General features: G+C 38.5%; 1 protein-coding gene across 1 annotated transcript; it reads left to right on the top strand.

The window, feature by feature from the left end:
- The first annotated feature begins 7429 nt into the window (after window positions 1-7429).
- LOC138876043 (secreted RxLR effector protein 161-like) lies at window positions 7430-8107 on the top strand. Its single transcript, XM_070154930.1, has one exon. The coding sequence runs from the start codon at window positions 7430-7432 to the stop codon at window positions 8105-8107; it is 678 nt and encodes a 225-aa protein (XP_070011031.1).
- The last annotated feature ends 12623 nt before the right edge of the window (window positions 8108-20730 follow it).

Genomic DNA, 20730 nt, shown 5'->3' on the forward strand with positions numbered 1-20730 from the left:
GGCTACTTTGACCCTACCCTCAAACATACGGGATCAATTTTGTCATCTTCTTGGACTACATCTCAAACCATTATATTCTCTTTCCCTATGGCCAATTGGCCATTCCCTCCTTGGACCAGTTACTCTATACCTAAAATTAACTTAAGCAAATGTGTAAAAAAAAAATTTCGGAGAGAGTAACATTTTATCTAGATTATAGTTTCTACTCAACTAGCACAACAACTTGCAAAAAGACAAATATTTTTTTTAATAAATTCCATCCTTATGACGGAGGAGTTAGGCCAGACTCCAACTTATTCATTCCAAAAAATCATAATTACACGGAGAAGGACATACACCTTGGCTTCTATTACATGATGAAGGTTGATTGAAACCAACCTTTGTAGAAACTGAGAGACTTTAATAGACAAAAGATTGAGGGCCTCTTCCCTAAGCCTAGGAAACTTGAAGAGTTTGTAAGTAGGAATTATATATAGATATGTAACAACGGACCAAATATTATTGTTGGACTCCATTAGTAATCATATAACACTTCTTTCTTATTTTGAACCTAAACTTGGGCATCCCATCTTGATCAAACTTCAAAAGAGCTCTAACTTGACTAGGCATAGAAACATCTTCATTGAAGACATCATGGGTTCTTGTAATTACCCCCAAGTTTACCAAGAAATCTGCAATAGAGTTACCTTCTCTAAAAATATGTACAAACAAAAAGTTGCTAGTTGTTATGATCTCCTAAATCTGATCCACAATGGGTTTGATTTGCCACTGAGTCTGTCTCCTCTTATTAATCATGTTAACAATCATAAGGGAATCAGATTCAATCACAACATTTGTGAGGCCCATAGTCTTCACATATGAAGACCTTGTAGTATGGCCTTTGCTTCAGCAATATTATTGGTACACTGCCCCATAAAAACCAAAGAAGCCTTGAGCAAATTGCCATTGTGATTTCTGATTATACCTCCTCCACATGCTATCCAGGATTACCCTTGCTACAAGTCTACAACCATCCACAATAAGCTTGACCTAGCCTTGTGAAGGCTTCTCCCAAATAATAACCCGGGATTGGATTACAGGTTTCAAATTATCAACAACTTTACATTTATCATGCAATGAAGTAGGAAGCTGTATGGTAGGAAAGTGACATTTAAGAATGAGGTTGATAAGGTTGGTAACTTGATGGATAATATACCAGCTAGACATATTCTTGTTATCAAATCTGTCCGCACACCTATTTTTCAATATCTCCCAGCAAATTACCAAAGGAAGACACTGAATTATAGTAGCATGGACATCATTCTTAGATTTGGTCAGCCACCACATCATAAGTCTTGGTCTAATGTAATAGTTGTTGTATTGAACATGGCTAGCATTGCAAAAGTAGGACCAAACCATTTCAACAATCTGGCTCCCACTAAGAAGGTGGTCGACATCTTCTTCCTTATAGATGAAACAACAAAAACATCAGGATGGAATTACCACACCAAACTTTCTGAGGGTATCATCAGTAGCAATTTTTTTTTGTAAAAACCTTTTTCACAAAGAAAGAAATTTTAAATGGGATACCTTTATGCCAAATTTTCCTACTAGAAAGAATGCCCCCTTTTTATTTCCTTAAGTATTTGCCAAGCAGATTTGGTGGAAAAAATTCTAAATTGGTTCAGGGAGCCAGTAAGAGTAGTCTTTACTGCTTCCATTATTCTCAAGCTTTTCAATGGTGTTGACCACATTCATAGGGAGTAAAATGAAGTTTGTCATAGTTTCATATCCCATTCTGAATGAATTCTTTTACTTGAGTATGCTTAGAAGCCATCTCTAGATGGATAAAAGATGCTAGAGCACCCAAACCTATCCAATTATCCCACCAGAATGCCACATCCCCAATACCAATCTTTCATAGGATATTAGGTTCAACATCCTTCTTGATGTCCATCATCTTCCTCCATGTATGTGAGTAGCCATAATTTTATTTTTTTCCCCACGGGGTGGGATCTTTTGCAATAATTAGACTAAAAAAATTCCTTCAAAAGAGTATTATGAGTCTTAAAGTTCCACCATAGTTTGGTCGAGAAAGCCTTGCACACATCCTGTAGAGCTCTAAAACCAACTATAATAAGTAATGTGTTCTTTGTTTTGATAATCTAACAAACTTCATATGAGAACCAGATAGATAACCTAATACATTTGGTTCCTTCATGTTCAAAGCAACAAGTCAAGGTTTGGCACAAGTCTCAATGAAATTAGATAAGGGAACATATAGAGATTAGTTCATCCGATCATAGTACAAGTCAACTCTAACAGCCGTTAAAGCTATTGCACTGCACATGCAACAGTACAACATCACTGTTGAAACATGTTGTATACCAAACACTCCCGTGCATCATCCTAGATGACCTCACTTATATATTACCAATATGAGGCAGGGGAACACATATACTTGCAAAACCTAAATATCATTTACTCTCACGTGTGCAACCACCTTCATTCTCCTAAAAGTATTAAAGAACAAAACAACAACATAACGAAGGACCAGATCTCAGCATTGATTATATCATGTGTCCTTAGTATTGTTGTGTCTTTGTTTATGTTATTCATTTGTAACTCCTACTCAGCTTAATTAGAAGCATCTCATAGGATACTTTGTAAACCATAAACTGTGTGGTTGTGTTGACTAGAGTTAGTCAAGTGGTTAACTTTGTAATAGAGTTATTACAAAGAGGCTTGCAATATAGTTATTGTAAGTATGTGAGGGTTAAGAGTTTAATTCCTAGGTTACAATAGGTTGTAATATAAGGTTGTTCAGTTAGTGAAGGTTAAATCCTACAAGTGTAGGTCGTGGTTTTTAATCCCATGAGTTGGGAGTTTTTACGTAAATATCATTGTGTTATTTACTTACTGTTGTGTTATGTGGGAGCTGATAGAGAACCAGGTTCTTTATACAGTTTGGTGGACTCTTAGTTTACATCAATTGGTATCAGAGTAGGTTCTTTCTATAAAGATAACACCTACAAATGATCTACATGGCTGCTCCACCAAATTTTGAAGAAGGTCAATCAACCTAAAGACCACTAAGATTTAATGGACAATACTATGGCTGGTGGAAGACATGAATGCATGATTTTATCATAGAAGAAGATTTAGAGCTTTGAGGTGTTGTCTGTGATGGACCATTTGTCCCTATGAAAACCATTGGCGAGACAACAATCACAGTTCCAAAGATAAGGAAGGAATATAATGATGCGGATCATAAAGCCATCGAGAAAAACTTCAGAGTAAAGAAGATCCTCATCTGTGCTATTGGACCAAACGAGTACAACCGCATCTCAGCCTGTCAATCTGGCAAGGATGTCTGAGAGTCTCTCTAAACTATACATGAGGGAACTACTCAGGTCAAGTAGTCAAAAATTGACATGCTTAATACTCAGGCCAAGTAGTCCATTCAGTACATGCATACTTGTTTACTTCCTTCATCAATGAGATTCACTCCCTTGGAGAAATTATTCCAAGGAACAAACATGTCAGAAAAATACTTAGTGTGTTACCTGATTCCGAGGAGAGCAAAGTCAATGCTATCATAGAATCTAAAGATCTACAGAAGCTGACGATCGAGGAACTCATTGGAAATCTGAACACCTATGAAATGAAAAAGAAGAAAGATCATGAAAGAAGAGAACCCAAAAAAGAGAAGAACCTAGTTCTCAAGGCAGAAAATAGAGTGACTCAAGTGGTGATGATGCTGTCATGGCATATCTTACACAAAGGTTTCAGAAAATGGTTCGTAGAAATGGAGGAATACCTAAGAAAGGCAGCTCTAGCAGAAACACAAAAGGCTATGATTGTTGTCACAAATGCGGGAAGCCAGAATATTTCATCAAAGATTGCCCTATCCACAAGCAGGACCATTACAAACACAATGTGTACAAGACGGCAAAGAGAAACCCAGTCCATGACATGAAATTCAAGAGAAGAGATGCCGCTGATAATGTTGTGAAGCAAGCTCTTGCTGCCTGGGGAGATTCCTCTAGTGAGTCTGAGGGTGATGATGAATAGGAGACACCTCCATGATGGCCGTTGAAAGCGAAGCTGTAGAATATAATTCCATTTTTTCCTTGATGGCAAAAGTTGATGAGGATGACGATGAGGTAAACTTTCTAGACATTCAAAGAAAATTTGAAGTCTTACTCCCAAAAGAAGCATGTATCTTTAGCTAATATCTTAATTAATGCTTACCATAATCTCATAAATGATAAAAATATTTTAATTGAGAAAATTGGAGAGATAGAACATGAGAGAGATAATTCGTTGGTTGTAACAATAGAGGAATTAAAGAAAGAAAATGTCCTCTTAAAAAATTCAATGGAAAATTACATGAACTCCTCAAAAGGAAAGGAAGTAGCAAGTGAGACACACCTTAAGCTTGAAATTAAAATCAAAAAGGTAAAATTGAGAACTTGAAAGAAATAGATAACTTTAGGAAGATTTAATCAGGGTTAAAAATGACCTAGATAAATCTGTGAAGTGGACCTAGTCCTCTGATACAATTACTTCCACGTATAAAAATAATGGGGGGAACATGCAACGAATCGGGTTCCAAAATAAAAAGGTTCCCTATAACCCACATAGCAAGTATGTTATTGTGCTTGATAACTAGCTTTTCACTCACTGTGGTAATACTGGTCATTACAAAGATTCATGTAAAGCAAAGCTTCAGTCCCAACAGAAAAATAAAATTTTTGTTGAGAAAGTATCTACTGCTAGCGTGATGCCTGCATGGACAAAAAGAAGTTTGATTCGTCCCTTCCCTCATTATAAGGGACCCAAACATGTTTGGGTTCCAAAGTCCAATCTCTGATTCTCTTGTGCAGATAGTAGTGAAATGAAACAGTCAAAAATGGTACATGGATAGTGGCTGCTCTAAATACATGACTGGAAGAATGAATGATTTTATTTCTCTCAAGGCCCTACAAAGTGGGAGCGTGTTCTTTGAAAATGGCAAAAAGGGATGCATTTTGAGAGTTAGAAAGATTGAAAAAACACTCACTCACTCAATTAAAAATATGTATTATGTGAATGGCTTGAAATATAGCTTGCTGAGTGTCTTTCAAATCTGCGACAAAGGAAACAAAGTGGATTCTTGTCAAAGTCTTGCACTGTCACCAAACTTATAACTAGTAAAATGGTTCTGATTGCAAAAAGATTTTAAAATATCTATGTTGCAGACTTTGATTCTCTTAATGGTGGTGATCTTAAATGTCTAAGTGTTGTTGTTGATGATGATGAACTATGACACAGAAGATTGAGATATGCAAGCTTTGCCTCGTTGAACAAGCTGATCAAAAAGGACATGGTTTGTGGTTGCCGAAGTCAAAGTTCAAAGATCATAAGGTGTATGATACATGTGTGAAAGGGAAGCAAGTCAGGTCCTCATTCAAGCCAAAGAAGGCAGTGAGCGCCTCAAGCCACTGGATCTTCTTCATATGGAGCTGTGTGGACCTATAAGGATGCCCAATAGAGGAGGAAGAAGTACATCTTTGTTATTGTTGATGACTATTTAAGATTTACATGGACTTTATTCCAAGAAGTCAGGTCCTCATTCAAGCCAAAGAAGGAAGTGAGCACCTCAAGGCCACTAGATCTGTGTGAACCTATGAGGTTGCCCAGTAGAGGAGGAAAGAAGTACATCTCCGTTATTGTTCATGACTATTCTAGATTTACATGGACTTTATTTATCAGAACCAAGAATGAAACCCAAGTCTTTGAGCCATAATGTTGTGAGCATTAGATCTGATCACGACACCGATTTGACAATGCAAAATTTGATGAACTCTGTGCTAAAAGTGGCATACGTCATAATTTTTTCCGCTCCTAGAACACCCAACAAAATGGTATTGTGGAGAGGGAAAATAAGATTCTTGAAGATATGGCAAGGACGCTGTTGATTGACAGTGGTGTACCAAAGAGTTTTTGAGCTGAAGTAGTGAGCAATGCCTGTTATGTGAATAATAGGTCCCTCCTAAACAAGACCCCGTATGAGTTACTTAATGTGAGAAAACCAAAGTTGACTTACTTGAGAGCATTTGGATGCAAATGTTTTGTTCTCAATAAAGGTAAGGAAGCGTTGGAAAAATTTGATGCTAAAAGTGATGAAGGAATATTTCTTGGATACTCTTCACAAAGAAAATCATTTAAGGTCTACAACAAATAGACTCAATGTGTAAAGGAAAGCATACATGTAATCTTTGATGAATCACATCACTCAAGCGGGAAAGATTCACATGCTAAGGATGATCAAGATGGAGATTATTCAAAGGTCCCTGGAGAGTTTATTGATATGGAAAATGGGAAGACGGATCTAATGAGTCAAATCAAGGAATTTAGTGAAGAAGATGCAGTAGAACTTCCAGCTGATTTGGAGGAACCTAGTCCCTCCATCAGAGCAACTGAAGCTGACAATAGAGTTGTTGATGTTGTTCAGGCACTCATGATGCAAAGCAAAGAAGTGTTATTCACTTTTCCATCGATTCTTATGATGTCTCTCATATGGTGGGACTTGGTCCCTCACATCCTGAAATTGAGGTGTATAACTAGAAGCATAAAAGCTCACATCCTCTCTCCAAAACAGAATCACTCCTTGGGATTCAGACTAGATCTAAGGCAAGAAACATGTTTTCTTTTTTAGCGTTCTTGTTGCAAATTGAGCCAAAATATATCAAGGAAGCATTGAACGATACTAACTAGATTGCTACTATGCAAGAGCAACTCCATCCATTTAAGAGGAATAACGTGTGGCACCTGGTTCCTCGACCGTCAGATAGACCAGCTATTGGAAATAGGTGAGTGTTCGGAAACAAGCTTGATGAGTTTGGCAATACAACAAGAAATAAAGCCATGCTGGTGGTCCAAGGCTATAACCAAGAAGAAGAAATTGATTATAATGAAACTTTCGCTCCAGTTTCAAGAATGGAAGCCATCAGAATTCTCATTGCTTTTGCATCTCATATGGAATTCAAGCTGTTCCAAATGGATATTAAGCATGCATTTCTGAATGGATATTTAAAGGAGGAAGTTTTTGTCAAACAACCACCTGGTTTTGAATGCCATGAACATCCTGAACATATCTTCAAACTTGACAAGGCTCTATATGGATTGAAGCAGGCCCCTCATGCATGGTATGAAAGAGTGTCCAGGTTCCTTCTGGAAAATGGCTTCACTAGAGAGAAAATTGACAACACTCTTTTTCTAAAGAAAAGAGTGAGGTACGTGCTGATTGGGCAAGTCTATGTTGATGACATCATTTTTGGTGCAACAAATGATTTCTTGTGTGAGGATTTTGCAAAGCTTATGGGATTCGAGTTTGAGATGAATATGATGGGGGGAACTAAATTTCTTCCTAGGGCTACAAGTTAAGTAAAAATCTAAAGGAACGATGATAATTCAGCAGAAATACATTAAGGTTATTCTGAAAAGGTTTAAGATGGAAAGCTCAAAGACCATTGATACTCCCACTGCTACTGCCACTCGTCTAGACATGGAGGAACTTGGTTTCCCTATAAATGAAACTATGTATCAGAGTATCATTGGATCTCTCTTGTATTTAATAGTTAGAAGACATGACATTGTGTTTAGTGTTGGGTTGCGTGCTAGATTCCAATCAAGTCCTAAAGAATCTCATTTGAAAGCTGCCAAAAATATTATGAGGTATATCAAAGGAACGCAGGACCCGGTCCTCTATTATCCCTCAGGAGATAATTTTGATTTAATTAGGTATGTTGATGCTGACTATGCTGTATATCTGTTCGATAGAAAGAGCACATTTGGCATGGCACATTTTCTGGGATCATGCTTGATCTCATGGGGTAAGAAGAAACAAAATTTTGTGGCCCTCTTTACTGCAAAAGCTGAATATATAGTAGTTGCCTACTGTTGTGCCCAACTGTTGTGGATCAAGCAACAATTTGAAGACTTTGGTGTATTCTCTAATTGTGTGCCACTGATGTGTGACAACACAAGTGCTATTAATATGGCAAAGAACCCAGTTCAACATAAGAGGACAAAGAACATTGGTGTGCGATATCATTTCCTAAGGGACAATGTTGAAAAATGACTCATTTGTATGAAGTTCTGCAAGACAGAGGACCAAGTGACATATATCTTCACCAAAGCACTAAGCAGAGAGAACTTCAAAAGAAATCGAATGGAGTTGGGTTTGATCAAGCTGAACTAAGACAAACACGCATACTGTTACAGGTAAACACACATGGCAACTACAGGACAAACAAGTAGCTAATGACATTGCAATTTTTTAGAAGGATGTTGTTCATATTTTCAAAATCAGCCAGGGAACCTGGTTCCCATGACTCAGTATTTCCACCTATACTCATATACATTTTTGAAATACTAGCATGTCATGTTATTAATTATCTTCGCCTTTTCCCATACCTATTAAACCCAAACAACACGCCCGTTACAAACCGACCCGTCTACCCATTTTATTAAATCACGTCTACTTGTAACCGGTCCCTCATTTCCCTCTAAATACCCCTAAAATCCAGTCTCTCTCTCAACTGTCTACATCAAACACCATTCTTTTCATAAAACCCCTCTTCGTGTGTCTTCATTCTCTCAAGATCGACCATGTCTTCACCACAATCTAAGTCTCCAAAAGCTACTACTGAAGTCCTTTCTATGTATTCGTCTCATGAAGCATGCCATTAGGATCTGAGCCCCAACCTTCACACACTGAAACCCCAATTTCCAACCAAACTGTCACGCCCCGACCTCAGGGAGCGCGACCGACAATCAACCTATAAACCCGGTCGAGCAAGCTTGCATTACATCAACCTCTCATTATTACTCATGCATGACTTACCACAACATAATTAGATCTTGAATACATTTGGCTCAATGGCCCAAAATTCTTCTCATGATGGATACATAGCTTTATAAATAACTGTTAATATTGTGAACATCAATACATGACAAAACTCAAAACTTTAATTACATGACCCACATTGTACATTGAGCGTCTATGACAATAGATACCTAAATACATAAAACGAACTAGACCCAAACACCCATTAGAACTGTAGCGACCTCACCATAAGCTGAGTAGTGAAGAAGATCCCTATCATCCTGTAGAAGTATACCTGCATCCATTAAAAGATGTAGCCCCCGACAAAAGGGACGTGAATATATGTGGAATAGTACTCGTATGTAAGGCAGATAAAACAACATATGAAAATACGGTAACTCAAATAAGAGGCAAATAAAGTACATCAATAAACTACGAAACGTCCCATAGAATCACATTTCAAATCTTATTATACTTACATCATTCTGAACTTCTTTTGGGATCAATTGAGCCATATGAATTATATATGTGATACAAAATATAATGTAAATGTAACAACATCTGCAAACAAGGGCAATGAAAGTGGCCCCTATGTTTCATGTTTGCTATGCGTCTTACTAGACTGTCCATAGCCCTCCCTTACTATGCACATTATATACCTATGCATTTCATAGACCGTCCATAGTGTTTATTCATATTATACACCTATGCGTTTCATAGACCGTCTATAGCGTTTATTCATATTGTACACCTATGTGTTTCATAGACCGTCCATAGGATCACATATATAATACACTTATGCATTTCATAGACCATCCATAGGATTCTATATACAATACACCTATGCATGTCATAGACCGTCCATAGGATTACCTATATAATACACATATGCGGTTCATAGACCGTCCATAGGATTACCTATACAATACACCTATGTGTTTCATAGACCGTCCCTAGTATTACGTATACAATACACTTATGCGTTTCATAGACCGTCCATAGGATTCCATACACATACACCTATGCGTTTCATAGACCGTCCATAGGATCACATATTTTATTATACACCTATGCGTTTCATAGCCTGTCTATAGGATTCACATATACGATACACCTATATGTTTCATAGACCGTCCATAGGATTACATATACAATACACCTATGTGTTTCATAGACCGTCCATAGGATTCCATATACAATACACCTATATGTTTCATAGACCGTCCATAGGATTCCCATATACAATACACCTATGCATTTCATAGACCATCCATAGGATTCCATACACAATGCACCTATGTGTTTCATCCCATAACCTTGCACACCATATATCACTTTATTCATACTTTTGACCACTTACAACATCATTATTTCATTGGCTCTCTTGGCCATACATATAATTCTCCTTTCATGGCACAATGGTTGTATTTCATATTCCACACTTTCATTTCTTTACTTTCAAGGATCATCATCATAAAAATCAACATATAGAAAATTCTGAAAATCACAACTTTAAGTTCAATAGAAATGAAGACTTTAAACACAATGGATTTCATTCCAAGAAATGGAGTAAAATGATTAGTAATCGAAGCGCAAGTTAAAAAACATAAACGAGTAACACACCATTTATTCTTGAAATACCTTTTTCCGAAAAGGGCAATACACAATTTCAACTTATGAATATGCAAGTACTCAAAACATATTGGAAATACTTATAAAGCATGGCATTAGTTAAAACAACCACATTTGGGCATGACTTGAGTACATAAGCTTTTAGAAAAATCTAGTTACGAAGTCATTTTGGAACAGTTGAATCAAGGCTCATTTCATAATGTTTCTCACATCATTTTATTTCATTGGCACCATTGGCCACAAGTATAACTTTCATTATTGGCACGGTGGCCACACTTTACATCTCCAACCCACTTCTTTCACTTTGCATCATCTTTATAGGTTATCAACAACAAGGCATTTCTAATCAAGACTTTAGGTACACATATGAGCAATTAAGAGTCTTAAGCACATTGAGTTTTTCTCACACAATTTGGCATCATAACTTTTATTTGAAACACGACTCAAAGCCATAACATTTCAATACACATATCATTCTTGAACACATTCCCGAAGGATAACATAATGTGATAGGAGCATTCGAAACTCGTTTTGAACACATAACTTTCAACACTTTGTTTACTCGAGGTAATCGAATTTATTAGGAACAACTCGAAACATGCGAATAAGGAACTTGAGCCAACCATACTTGAAACTTATGGGAACATCATGGAATTCAATTCTAAGAGAGTAGTTTAGCCAACATACCTCGCTTTGAGCTTTCCTTAAATTCTACAATGTTTCGGAAATCCTAGCAATCCCGATCTATTTAGAGACATAACAAAATTGAACACAAATTAGGAAGATATTCATGGTTTCAACTCATTTGAGCATTTTATCAAATACTAGGTGTACAAATTTGATTACAAAGTTCTTCCACAAGACTTCTTTCACTCCACAATCCAATCTTTACCCATTTAATCTCAACAATCTTCCCACAAACCTTATTGGTGTGAGCACGTGATTTTTGCCCTATATGAATTACTCCTAGAAATTCAAAACAAAATAATTTCTTTCAGTGTTTGCAATTTTGTGGATTTTTGTGATATTTTCTGTTAATTGTTTGCATTTTTATCTGGGAATTTTAATTAATGAAAAATACAAAATATATGTGCATTTTATTTGGGCATTTCTTGCTGGGCATTTGTGATATTTTTGCATGGTCATATGACGACATGCCAAGTTTAAGCACTGATTTGGTGGTTCACAAATTGCCCACTGACCCGACATTCCCTCCTGTCAAGCAGAAGCTGAGAAAATTTAAAACTGATATGAGTGTGAAGATCAAAGAAGAGGTTACCAAGCAGTTCGATGCAAAAGTTATTCGGGTCACTCGGTATCCCACTTGGTTAGCCAATGTAGTACCTGTGCCAAAGAAGGATGGCAAGACCAGGGTATGTGTTGATTATCGTGATCTCAATAAGGCGAGTCCCAAGGACAACTTTCCACTGCCAAATATCCACATTCTGATTGATAATTATGCCAAACACGAGATTGGGTCTTTTGTGCATTGCTATGCGGCTATCATCAAATCCTAATGGATGAGGAAGATGCAGAGAAGACAGAATTCATCACACCGTGGGCAACATACTTCTATAGGGTCATGCCTTTTGGTTTGAAAAATGCTGGGGCAACTTACATGAGGGCAATGACAACCATATTCCATGACATGATACACAGAGAGATCGAGGTCTATGTGGATGATGTAATCATAAAGTCCAGAAAGTAGTCTGATCATGTTAGAGATTTGAGAAAATTCTTCCAAAGGCTTCGCAGGTACAATCTTAAGCTCAATCCTGCAAAATGTGCATTTGGTATGCCATCTAGAAAACTGTTGGGATTCATAGTCAGCCGTCAAGGTATCGAATTGGACCCGTCAAAGATCAAAACTATCCAAGAGTTGTCACCCCAAGGAACAAGACTGAGGTGATGAGTCTATTGGGGAGATTGAATTACATCAGCAGGTTTATTGCTCAGCTTACGACAACTTGTGAGCCTATCTTCAAGCTGCTGAAGAAAGATGCCGCGGTCAAGTGGACAGATGAGTGTCAGGAAGTATTTGATAAGATAAAAGGGTACTTATCAAACCCGCCTGTGTTGGTGCCACCAGAACATGAGAGACCTTTGATTCTGTATTTGACGGTCCTGGACAATTCCTTTGGCTGTGTATTGGGTCATCATGACATCACCGCTAGGAATGAGCAAGCCATCTATTATCTCAGCAAGAAGTTCACGTCTTACGAGGTTAAGTACACTCACCCTGAGAGGACATGTTGCGCCCTAACTTGGGTAGCACAGAAGTTGAAGCACTATTTGTCCTCTTACACTACTTACCTCATCTCTCGTTTGGATCCGTTAAAGTATATCTTTCAGAAGCCTATGCCTACAGGGAGGCTCGCAAAATGGCAGATCTTGCTCACATAATTTGACATCGTCTATGTGACTAGGACTGCGATGAAAACCCAGGCATTGGCCGATCATTTGGCTGAGAACCCAGTGGATGAGGAATATGAGCCTTTGAAGACTTACTTCCCTGATGAAGAAGTCATGCACATTAATGAGTGGGGACCAGTTGGGGAGCTAGGGTGGAAACTTTTCTTTGATGGAGCTGCTAACATGAAGGGCGTTGGGATATGAGCCGTACTTATTTCTGAAGCGGGGCATCGCTACCCTGTTACTGCTCAACTTTGTTTCTACTGTACTAACAACATGGCTGAATATGAGGCATGCATTCTGGGTTTGAGGTTAGCTATAGATATGGGTGTCCAGGAAGTCTTGGTCTTGGGCGACTCGAACCTTCTGGTGCACCAGATTCAAGGAGAATGGGAAACTCGGGATTTGAAGCTCATACCGTACCGACAATGTTTGCATGATTTCTGTCAACGGTTTCAATCAATAGAGTTCAGGCATATCCCAAGGATTCATAATGAGGGTGCTGATGCTTTGGCTACTCTAGCATCAATGTTACATCATCCAGATAAGGCTTACGTAGACCCTTTGTAGATTTAAGTCCACGATCATCATGCTCACTATAACGTGGTAGAGGAAGAACTTGATGATGAGACTTGGTTTCACGATATCAAGGAATATATCAGGATGGGGGTGTATCCGGTACAAGCCATAGGTGATAAAACGAGAACAATTCGGCGGTTGGCAAGCGGATTTTTCTTCAGCGGAGGGGTTTGTACAAAAGGACTCCAGATCTTGGACTGTTGAGATACATAGATGCTAGATAGGCCACAACTATCATGACCGAAGTGCATTCTGGAGTTTGTGGACCGCACATGAGTGGGTATGTGTTGGCAAAGAAGATTCTCTGAGAAGGTTATTATTGGCTCACTATGGAGCGAGATTGTATCAGTTTCGTGCGCAAGTGTCATCAGTGCCAAGTGCACGGAGATTTGATCTGTTCCCCACCATCTGAATTGCATACAATGTCCGTACCATGGCCCTTCGTTGCTTGGGGCATGGATGTCATTGGTCCAATCGAGCCAGCAGCGTCCAATGGGTACAGGTTTATTCTAGTGGTCATTGATTATTTCACCAAGTGGGTGGAAGCTAAAACTTTCAAGTATGTGACCAAGAAAGCAATGGCCGATTTTGTGCACTCAAACATCATTTGTCGGTTCAGAATCCCAAGGGTGATCATCACAGATAACGGGGCTAATCTCAACAGTCATTTGATGAAAGAGGTGTGTCAACAGTTTAAGATTACACATCGCAATTCCACCCCATACCGCCCCAAGGAAAATGGAGCAGTCGAGGCAGCCAACAAGAACATAAAGAAAATACTTCAGAAAATGGTGGAAGGGTCCAGGCAATGGCATGAGAAGCTGCCTTTTGCATTGTTGAGTTATCGCACTACTGTTCGTACTTCAGTAGTGGCAACTCCTTATTTGTTGGTATATGGCACGGAAGCAGTGATACCCGCGGAAGTTGAACTTCCATCCCTTTGGATCGTTGCAGAAGCCAAAATTGACGATGATGAGTGGGTTAAAACCCGCCTGGAACAATTGAGTTTGATTGATAAGAAAAAATTAGTAGTAGTGTGTCATGGCCAGTTGTATCAACAGAGAATGGCAAGAGCATATAATAAGAAGGTGCGTCCACGGAAGTTCGAAGTGGGTTAGTTAGCATTGAAACACATTCTTCCTCATCAGGCTGAAGCAAAAGGCAAGTTTTCCCCGAACTGGCAGGGGCCGTTCGTCATAACAAGAGTGTTGTCCAACGGTGCTTTGTACTTAACAGATATAAAAGGCAAATGTATAGAAATGGCCATCAATTCCGATGCGGTCAAGAGATATTATGTATGATTTATTTGTTTAAATTGTATTTGTTTGTACTTGGCATGTTTTGAAGATTGGAATGACGAAGGCGTTTTGTTCTACTATCTAAACACTTTATCCTTTGTTATCCCCTTGAGCCTTATTTATTTCCTTTCATACCCCACTTTTGGAATCAGTAGCAAAGATCAGAAACGCAAGCGCGAAAGATGAGTAAAGGAAAAGAGAAAAGAAAAGAATGAAAAGAAAGAAAAGAATGAAAAAAGAAAAAAAAAGAAAAAAAAGAGAAAGGAATGAAAAAAAAGAAAAAAAGAGAGAAAAGAAAAGGAAAAAAAAAATAACAAAACAGCAATGCAACAAAAAGATAAAAAGAAGAAAGAAAGGAAAGAAGAGAAAGAGGAAGAACAGAAAAGAAAAATCGCAACAACGAAGCAATTTCTATGACATGAACTACGTTTGACCTGATTCCTTTTAAGGATACATAGGCAGCCTCACGGTTCGGTCTCATCAAAACAAAATCCAAAAGTCCTCGAGTAAGAAACTGGGGCAGAAGTTATGGTTGTTGTGAGAAATCTGATTCCTAAAGTTGTAATTTTTAACCTATTTGAATTGTTTCGAGCCTTTGATACCCATTCTTTCTAACCCTATCCAAAAGCCTACATTACGGTCCAAAGAAAGACCTTCTGATCAGTCTTCGAGAAATGCCAAGTCGAGCAGGTAGGGGTGATTCATATCAGGGGCAACACTCTGGTCCAAGCAGAAAAATAATGAAAATGAGAGAGTCTTATTGGTGAAAACCCTCACGGGCACCGTAAGGCGACGGGAGATGAGAGAAATAAAAAATGAGAGAGTCTTATTGGTGAAAACCTTCACGGGCAACTTGAGGCGAAAGTGAGTTGAGAGATGAACAAATGAGAGAGGTCTGTTGGTGAAAACCTTTCAGGGCACCGCAGGATGAACAAGGTCAAGGTTTGGGTGAAGAAATCAGGTTGTGGAGTTCCGAGGCAACAAAGTATGGCAACTGAAAGTTGATCGGTTAGACAGACTGGGCCGATTAATCCGAAACGCATGTCATTATCATTGGTACCAACTGTTCTGCTCAGATAAGTCTCTTTTCTTTTTCTCTTTTTAGCAGTCACCCAGTTTTGGATTCTTCTTATCCTTAACTCTCAAAGTCATTGCATTTCATTTCTTTTGGGGTTTATTTTTTCTAAGATGTTTCAATTTCAGTCTTGTTAAAAGAAAATGAGAAAGGATTTCAAAGCTCATTACCAACTTCCAAAATTGCGAAGCACAGTTTGGCCAGAACATACCAAAGACAACATGATGTAAAGTGGCATACAAGGAATCACCGGAAATTTCATCGGTGGAATGATTTGGTAATGTCATGGGAGATTCAAAGGTTCAGATAAAGGGACCAGAGGTGTAAAACAACAGTATGGGTATAAAATACTCGGGTCGTCAAAGGTCATGGGGTTTGAAAGTCAGACAGAAAGTCAAGCGGTTCAGGGCCAGTTCGGGAAAACAGGTCAAAACAAAACATGGCAGCGGAGAGACCTTCAGCAAGAATGCCATCAACTAACCACCATTTGAAACTGACAAGATTTTCCTTTGATTGAAACAGGGGCAGAAAAATTCATTTGTTTCAGAGGAATTCTCCGTAAGGGAAGAGCAAGCACTAATCAGGTTTGACCGTAAACTCTCAGGACCTTCCTGGAAAATGTGGCTTAGTTAAAATTCAAAACAATCATGAATATCATAGAGTAAGGTAAGTTGGTTTCAAAGTTTGCATGTTTTAGACAGGATTCAATTAGGAGTTTTCAGGACCCACCTGGAAAATGGGACCTAGTTTAAAATTCAAAACAATCATGAGTAGCATAATCTAGCATAAATGTACCCCAAAGGAATATAAGTTGGTTTCAAAGTTTGCATGTTTTAGATAGGATTCAATTAGGAGTTTTCAGGACCCTCCTCGAAAATGGGACCTAGTCTAAAATTCAAAACAATCATGAGTAGCATAATCTAGCATAAATGTACCCCAAAGGAATATAAGTTGGCTTCAAAGTTTGCATGTTTAAGGTATGATTCAATTAGGAGTTTTCAGGACCCTCCTGGATAATGGGATGTAGTTTTAAAATTTGCTTGGATAACAAGACTTAGCATAAGACATACCTTCAGAAGACATAATTTAGCTTTAAAATTGTCATTTAAATAGGAGTTGTCAGGATCCTCCTGGATAACGGGATCTAGCTTTCAAATTCTTGATAATGTTTGGTAACATGATTCAGTTTAACACTTACATATGTGCCTAGATACCAAACTGGGGCAGAAAATTTTCTTTGTTTTTGTCTATTCTGTTGAAGTCAGAAGCCCGCCTGGAGAACAAGGGAATACATTTCAAGTCAGCAGTCAGGAGCCCGCCTAGAGAACAAGGGAATACATTTCAAGTCAGCAGTCAGGAGCCCGCCTGGAGAGCAGGGAATACATTTTAAGTCAGCAATCAGGAGCTCACCTGGAGAGTAGGGAATACATTTCAAGTCAGCAGTCAGGAGCCCGTCTGGAGAACAAGGGAGTACAATTCAAGTTTTAGCTTTCAAGTTCTTATTGATATTTGGTAATATGATTCGTTTTACACTTACATATGTGCCCAGATACCAAACTGGGGCGGAATTTTTTTTTTGTTTTTGTCTATTTTGTTGAAGTCAGGAGCCCGCCTGGAGAGCAGGGAATACATTTCAAGTTAGCAGTCAGGAGCCCGCCTGGAGAGCAGGGAATACATTCAAGTTTAGCAGTCAGGAACCCGCCTGGAGAGCATGGGAATACATTTCAAGTTTAGCAATCAGGAGCCCGCCTAGAGGGCATGGGAATACATTTCAGGTTTAGCAATCAGGAGCCCGCCTGGAGAGCATGGGAATACATTCAAGTTTAGCAATCAGGAACCCGCCTGGAGAGCATGGGAATACATTTCAAGTTTAGCAATCAGGAGCCCGCCTGGAAAGCATGGGAATACATTTCAAGTTCAGCAATCAGGAGCCCGCCTGGAGAGCATGGGAATACATATCAAGTGCAGCAATCAGGAGCCCGCCTGGAGATTAGGGAATACATTCAAGTTCAGCAGTCAGGCGTCCACCTGGAGAAAGGGAAAACATATCAAGTGTATTTTGCAATCAGGCATCCACCTAAAGATAGGGAAAACATCTCAGATTACAATTCAAGGCGACAACAAATGGATCTCACCGGGAGAATACAAGTCAATAAGGCAACAAGAACCATAAGAGCAAGTTTGAAGATATAGATAGATTCTCTTGTAACTCATAGATCATAGTCTAGTCTAGCTTTTTTTTATTTTGACATGGTGTAATAAGGGGGTTCAGTAAGCAGTAGCAGCAACAGCAGCAATAGTGAAATCACAACTTTATGGTAGTCCCAGCTACCAAATATTCCTGAACTATACTGACCTGATTCCTTTTTATCCAAGGATATGTAGGCAACCTTGGAAGCAGGGTGCGGTCAAATCTTTCAAAAATGCTTCCCACGGAGTATTCAAACGGGCAAAAATCGCTCGTATCCGCTCATGTTATCTTTGCCCGAAAACTCTGCGTGTTTCCGAGCAAAGAGGGGCAACTGTGAGCACGTGATTTTTGCCCTATATGAATTACTCCCAGAAATTCAAAACAAAAAAATTTCTTTCAGTGTTTGCAATTTTGTGGATTTTTGTGACATTTTCTGTTAATTGTTTGCATTTTTGTCTGGGCATTTTAATTAATGAAAATACAAAAATATATGTGCATTTTATTTTAGGATTTAGTTTAGCATTTTAGGATTAATTGATTAATTAGGTTATTTTAAAAAGGGAAAATCACAAAAGTAGTCATTTTGCACTTTTTAATTTTAATTTGTGATTTTTGAGTTAGTTCTTCTTTAATTTATTAATTGTAATAATTATCATTAGGTTTGATTATTATTTTTAGGTTAATTAGGTCCTAGGAATTATTTTAGATTTTGTTTAATTTGAGAAAAAATAAAAAGAAAAAGAGAAAGAAAAGGAAAAGGCACTAAAAAGAATTAATGGAAATGAAGAAAAGGAACCTGGGCCAAATTAATTGAATCATCTTCAAGCCCAAACCCCTGCACCCCTGAAACCCGTCTAAATTTCCCCAATACCCTGCCCAAAACCACCCTGACCCGGTCCACATTCTCCCCTCACCATCCAAACGACCTCGTTTCGTTTAAGGGAGATCAGGACCGTCGAGGTCTTCCTTATACAACGGTTGGAAATCCGGGTCTCCCACGGATAAAAGTGTCCAAACGCACCCCCTACCCCCTCATCGTTTCTTTCACAGAGACTCTAACCTACAAACCCTAACGACGTCGCCTCCATTTCCACCGCCTCAAGGTGGAGGCACCACTACCAAACAACCCCAAATTAACACCCTGAAGCTCCCATGACCTCCTCTCTCCAAATCCTTAACCCATACCCTTCGAATCCTTTCCGGCTCTATCAAATCTTGAATCTAGCGATAGGGTCCAGAGCCCCAAAAGTTCAAAGTGTTTCAATCCTGGATTCTATGGCTTGCATGGTTACCGGCTCCAATATTCAAGTGTCAGGCTGCCGATTTTTCTACAAAATAACATTAGTCGCCTGTTCTTGATAAAGAACAGGCGATTGGTATTATATTGTGGCTCTAATCGGAGAGGCAGTCATGATTGCAAGCAGAGTCAGTGAGTTTCTTTCTTTTCTTTGGTTCGTTCTCCTATTCTTCTACTTCTATTCTTCTTTTCTCCGAATAATTCAATTGAAAGACGAGCAAAATTCTGGCCAAGATAAAACCTGGTTTTTTTATATAGTTTGATCTTTTCTAGGTTTTACCCTTGATGTCGTTTGGTCTTGCTTGATGAATTCTGTGTTTGTCCTCGTTAGTTAATCATTTAGTTTAATCTAACTAGACCGAGGGTTTAATTTAGTTCAATTTTTCATTAATTAGTATTTTGGCTCGGGTTTTAAATTGCGAGAAAATTGTTCATTTGTTTCTTTGCCATTCGCCTTAATTTGATTTGGGTTGGGGTCATCATGACATTTGGGCTTTGAATCATTTCAGAATCCATTCCCAGAGCTCGAATGGATTTTTTGGGCCCATGTTTGTGTAACCATTGGGCCGGTTAACCCATGACCCAACTGCAGCTGAGGGGTAATTTCAAGGTCCCAAAAGGGTAGTATAGGTAATCTAGCTTGGGAATCTCTTGGGTAACTGATTTAGAAGCTTCTAGTAGGGGTCTTATATGGAATTTTAGACTTTAGTTTGGGTATCAAGTCAGAAAATGAGGGATTAATTGGCAAAAATGAAATTAAGGGGGGGGGGGACTAGAAGTGCAAAACTAAACTCTCAAGTTTGCCCTATTTGCTTGCCTATAAAGACATTTCATTCTTGCCTTGCAAGGTAGAGATCAAGAGCTGAAAATCCAGAAAAATGCAAAAAATTACTGTTTCATAGACTTTGAGTATTTTTGATTCCTTCAATTTTTGGATAACAATAAAAGGCTGAGTGGTTCGAATAGCCACTATTCAATTGAAACTCTCTCAATTTACTTTGATTTCTGAGTATTGAAAGTTGTTGGTTCGTCTGAGCATGAAAATGGTTTGATTTTGGTTGGTTTTCAAGAGCTTTTGGTTCGATTTTGGTTGTCTTTTGGTTGCTGAACATTGTTTGGGATTTCTGTTGATTTTAACCTGCCTCAAAGCTGGTTCCCTTTTTGATTATTTCTGGGCTAACACTGCAACTAACACAGGTCTATTGCTGCTGATTCCTCCTTCTTCTTATTCTCTTTGCTGTTGTCAGGTACATTCTCTTGAAATTCTACTAGATGTATGTGTCATAATGAAGATGAAAGTGAAAGTTTTGGAACATGGCAGCTGAATCTATTTTGTTTAGTTTCAGTTTTCTTCGTGGTGTTTATATGCTGGATCAGCTAATTCATTGTAGT

This window comes from Nicotiana sylvestris, chromosome 8 (genome assembly GCF_000393655.2).
Source record: "Nicotiana sylvestris chromosome 8, ASM39365v2, whole genome shotgun sequence".
Lineage (NCBI taxonomy): Eukaryota > Viridiplantae > Streptophyta > Magnoliopsida > Solanales > Solanaceae > Nicotiana > Nicotiana sylvestris.

What these genes read in the sequence shown, in the direction of transcription:
- LOC138876043 (XM_070154930.1), top strand. Translation starts at nt 7,430, where the DNA reads ATGATAATTCAGCAGAAATACATTAAGGTTATTCTGAAAAGGTTTAAG.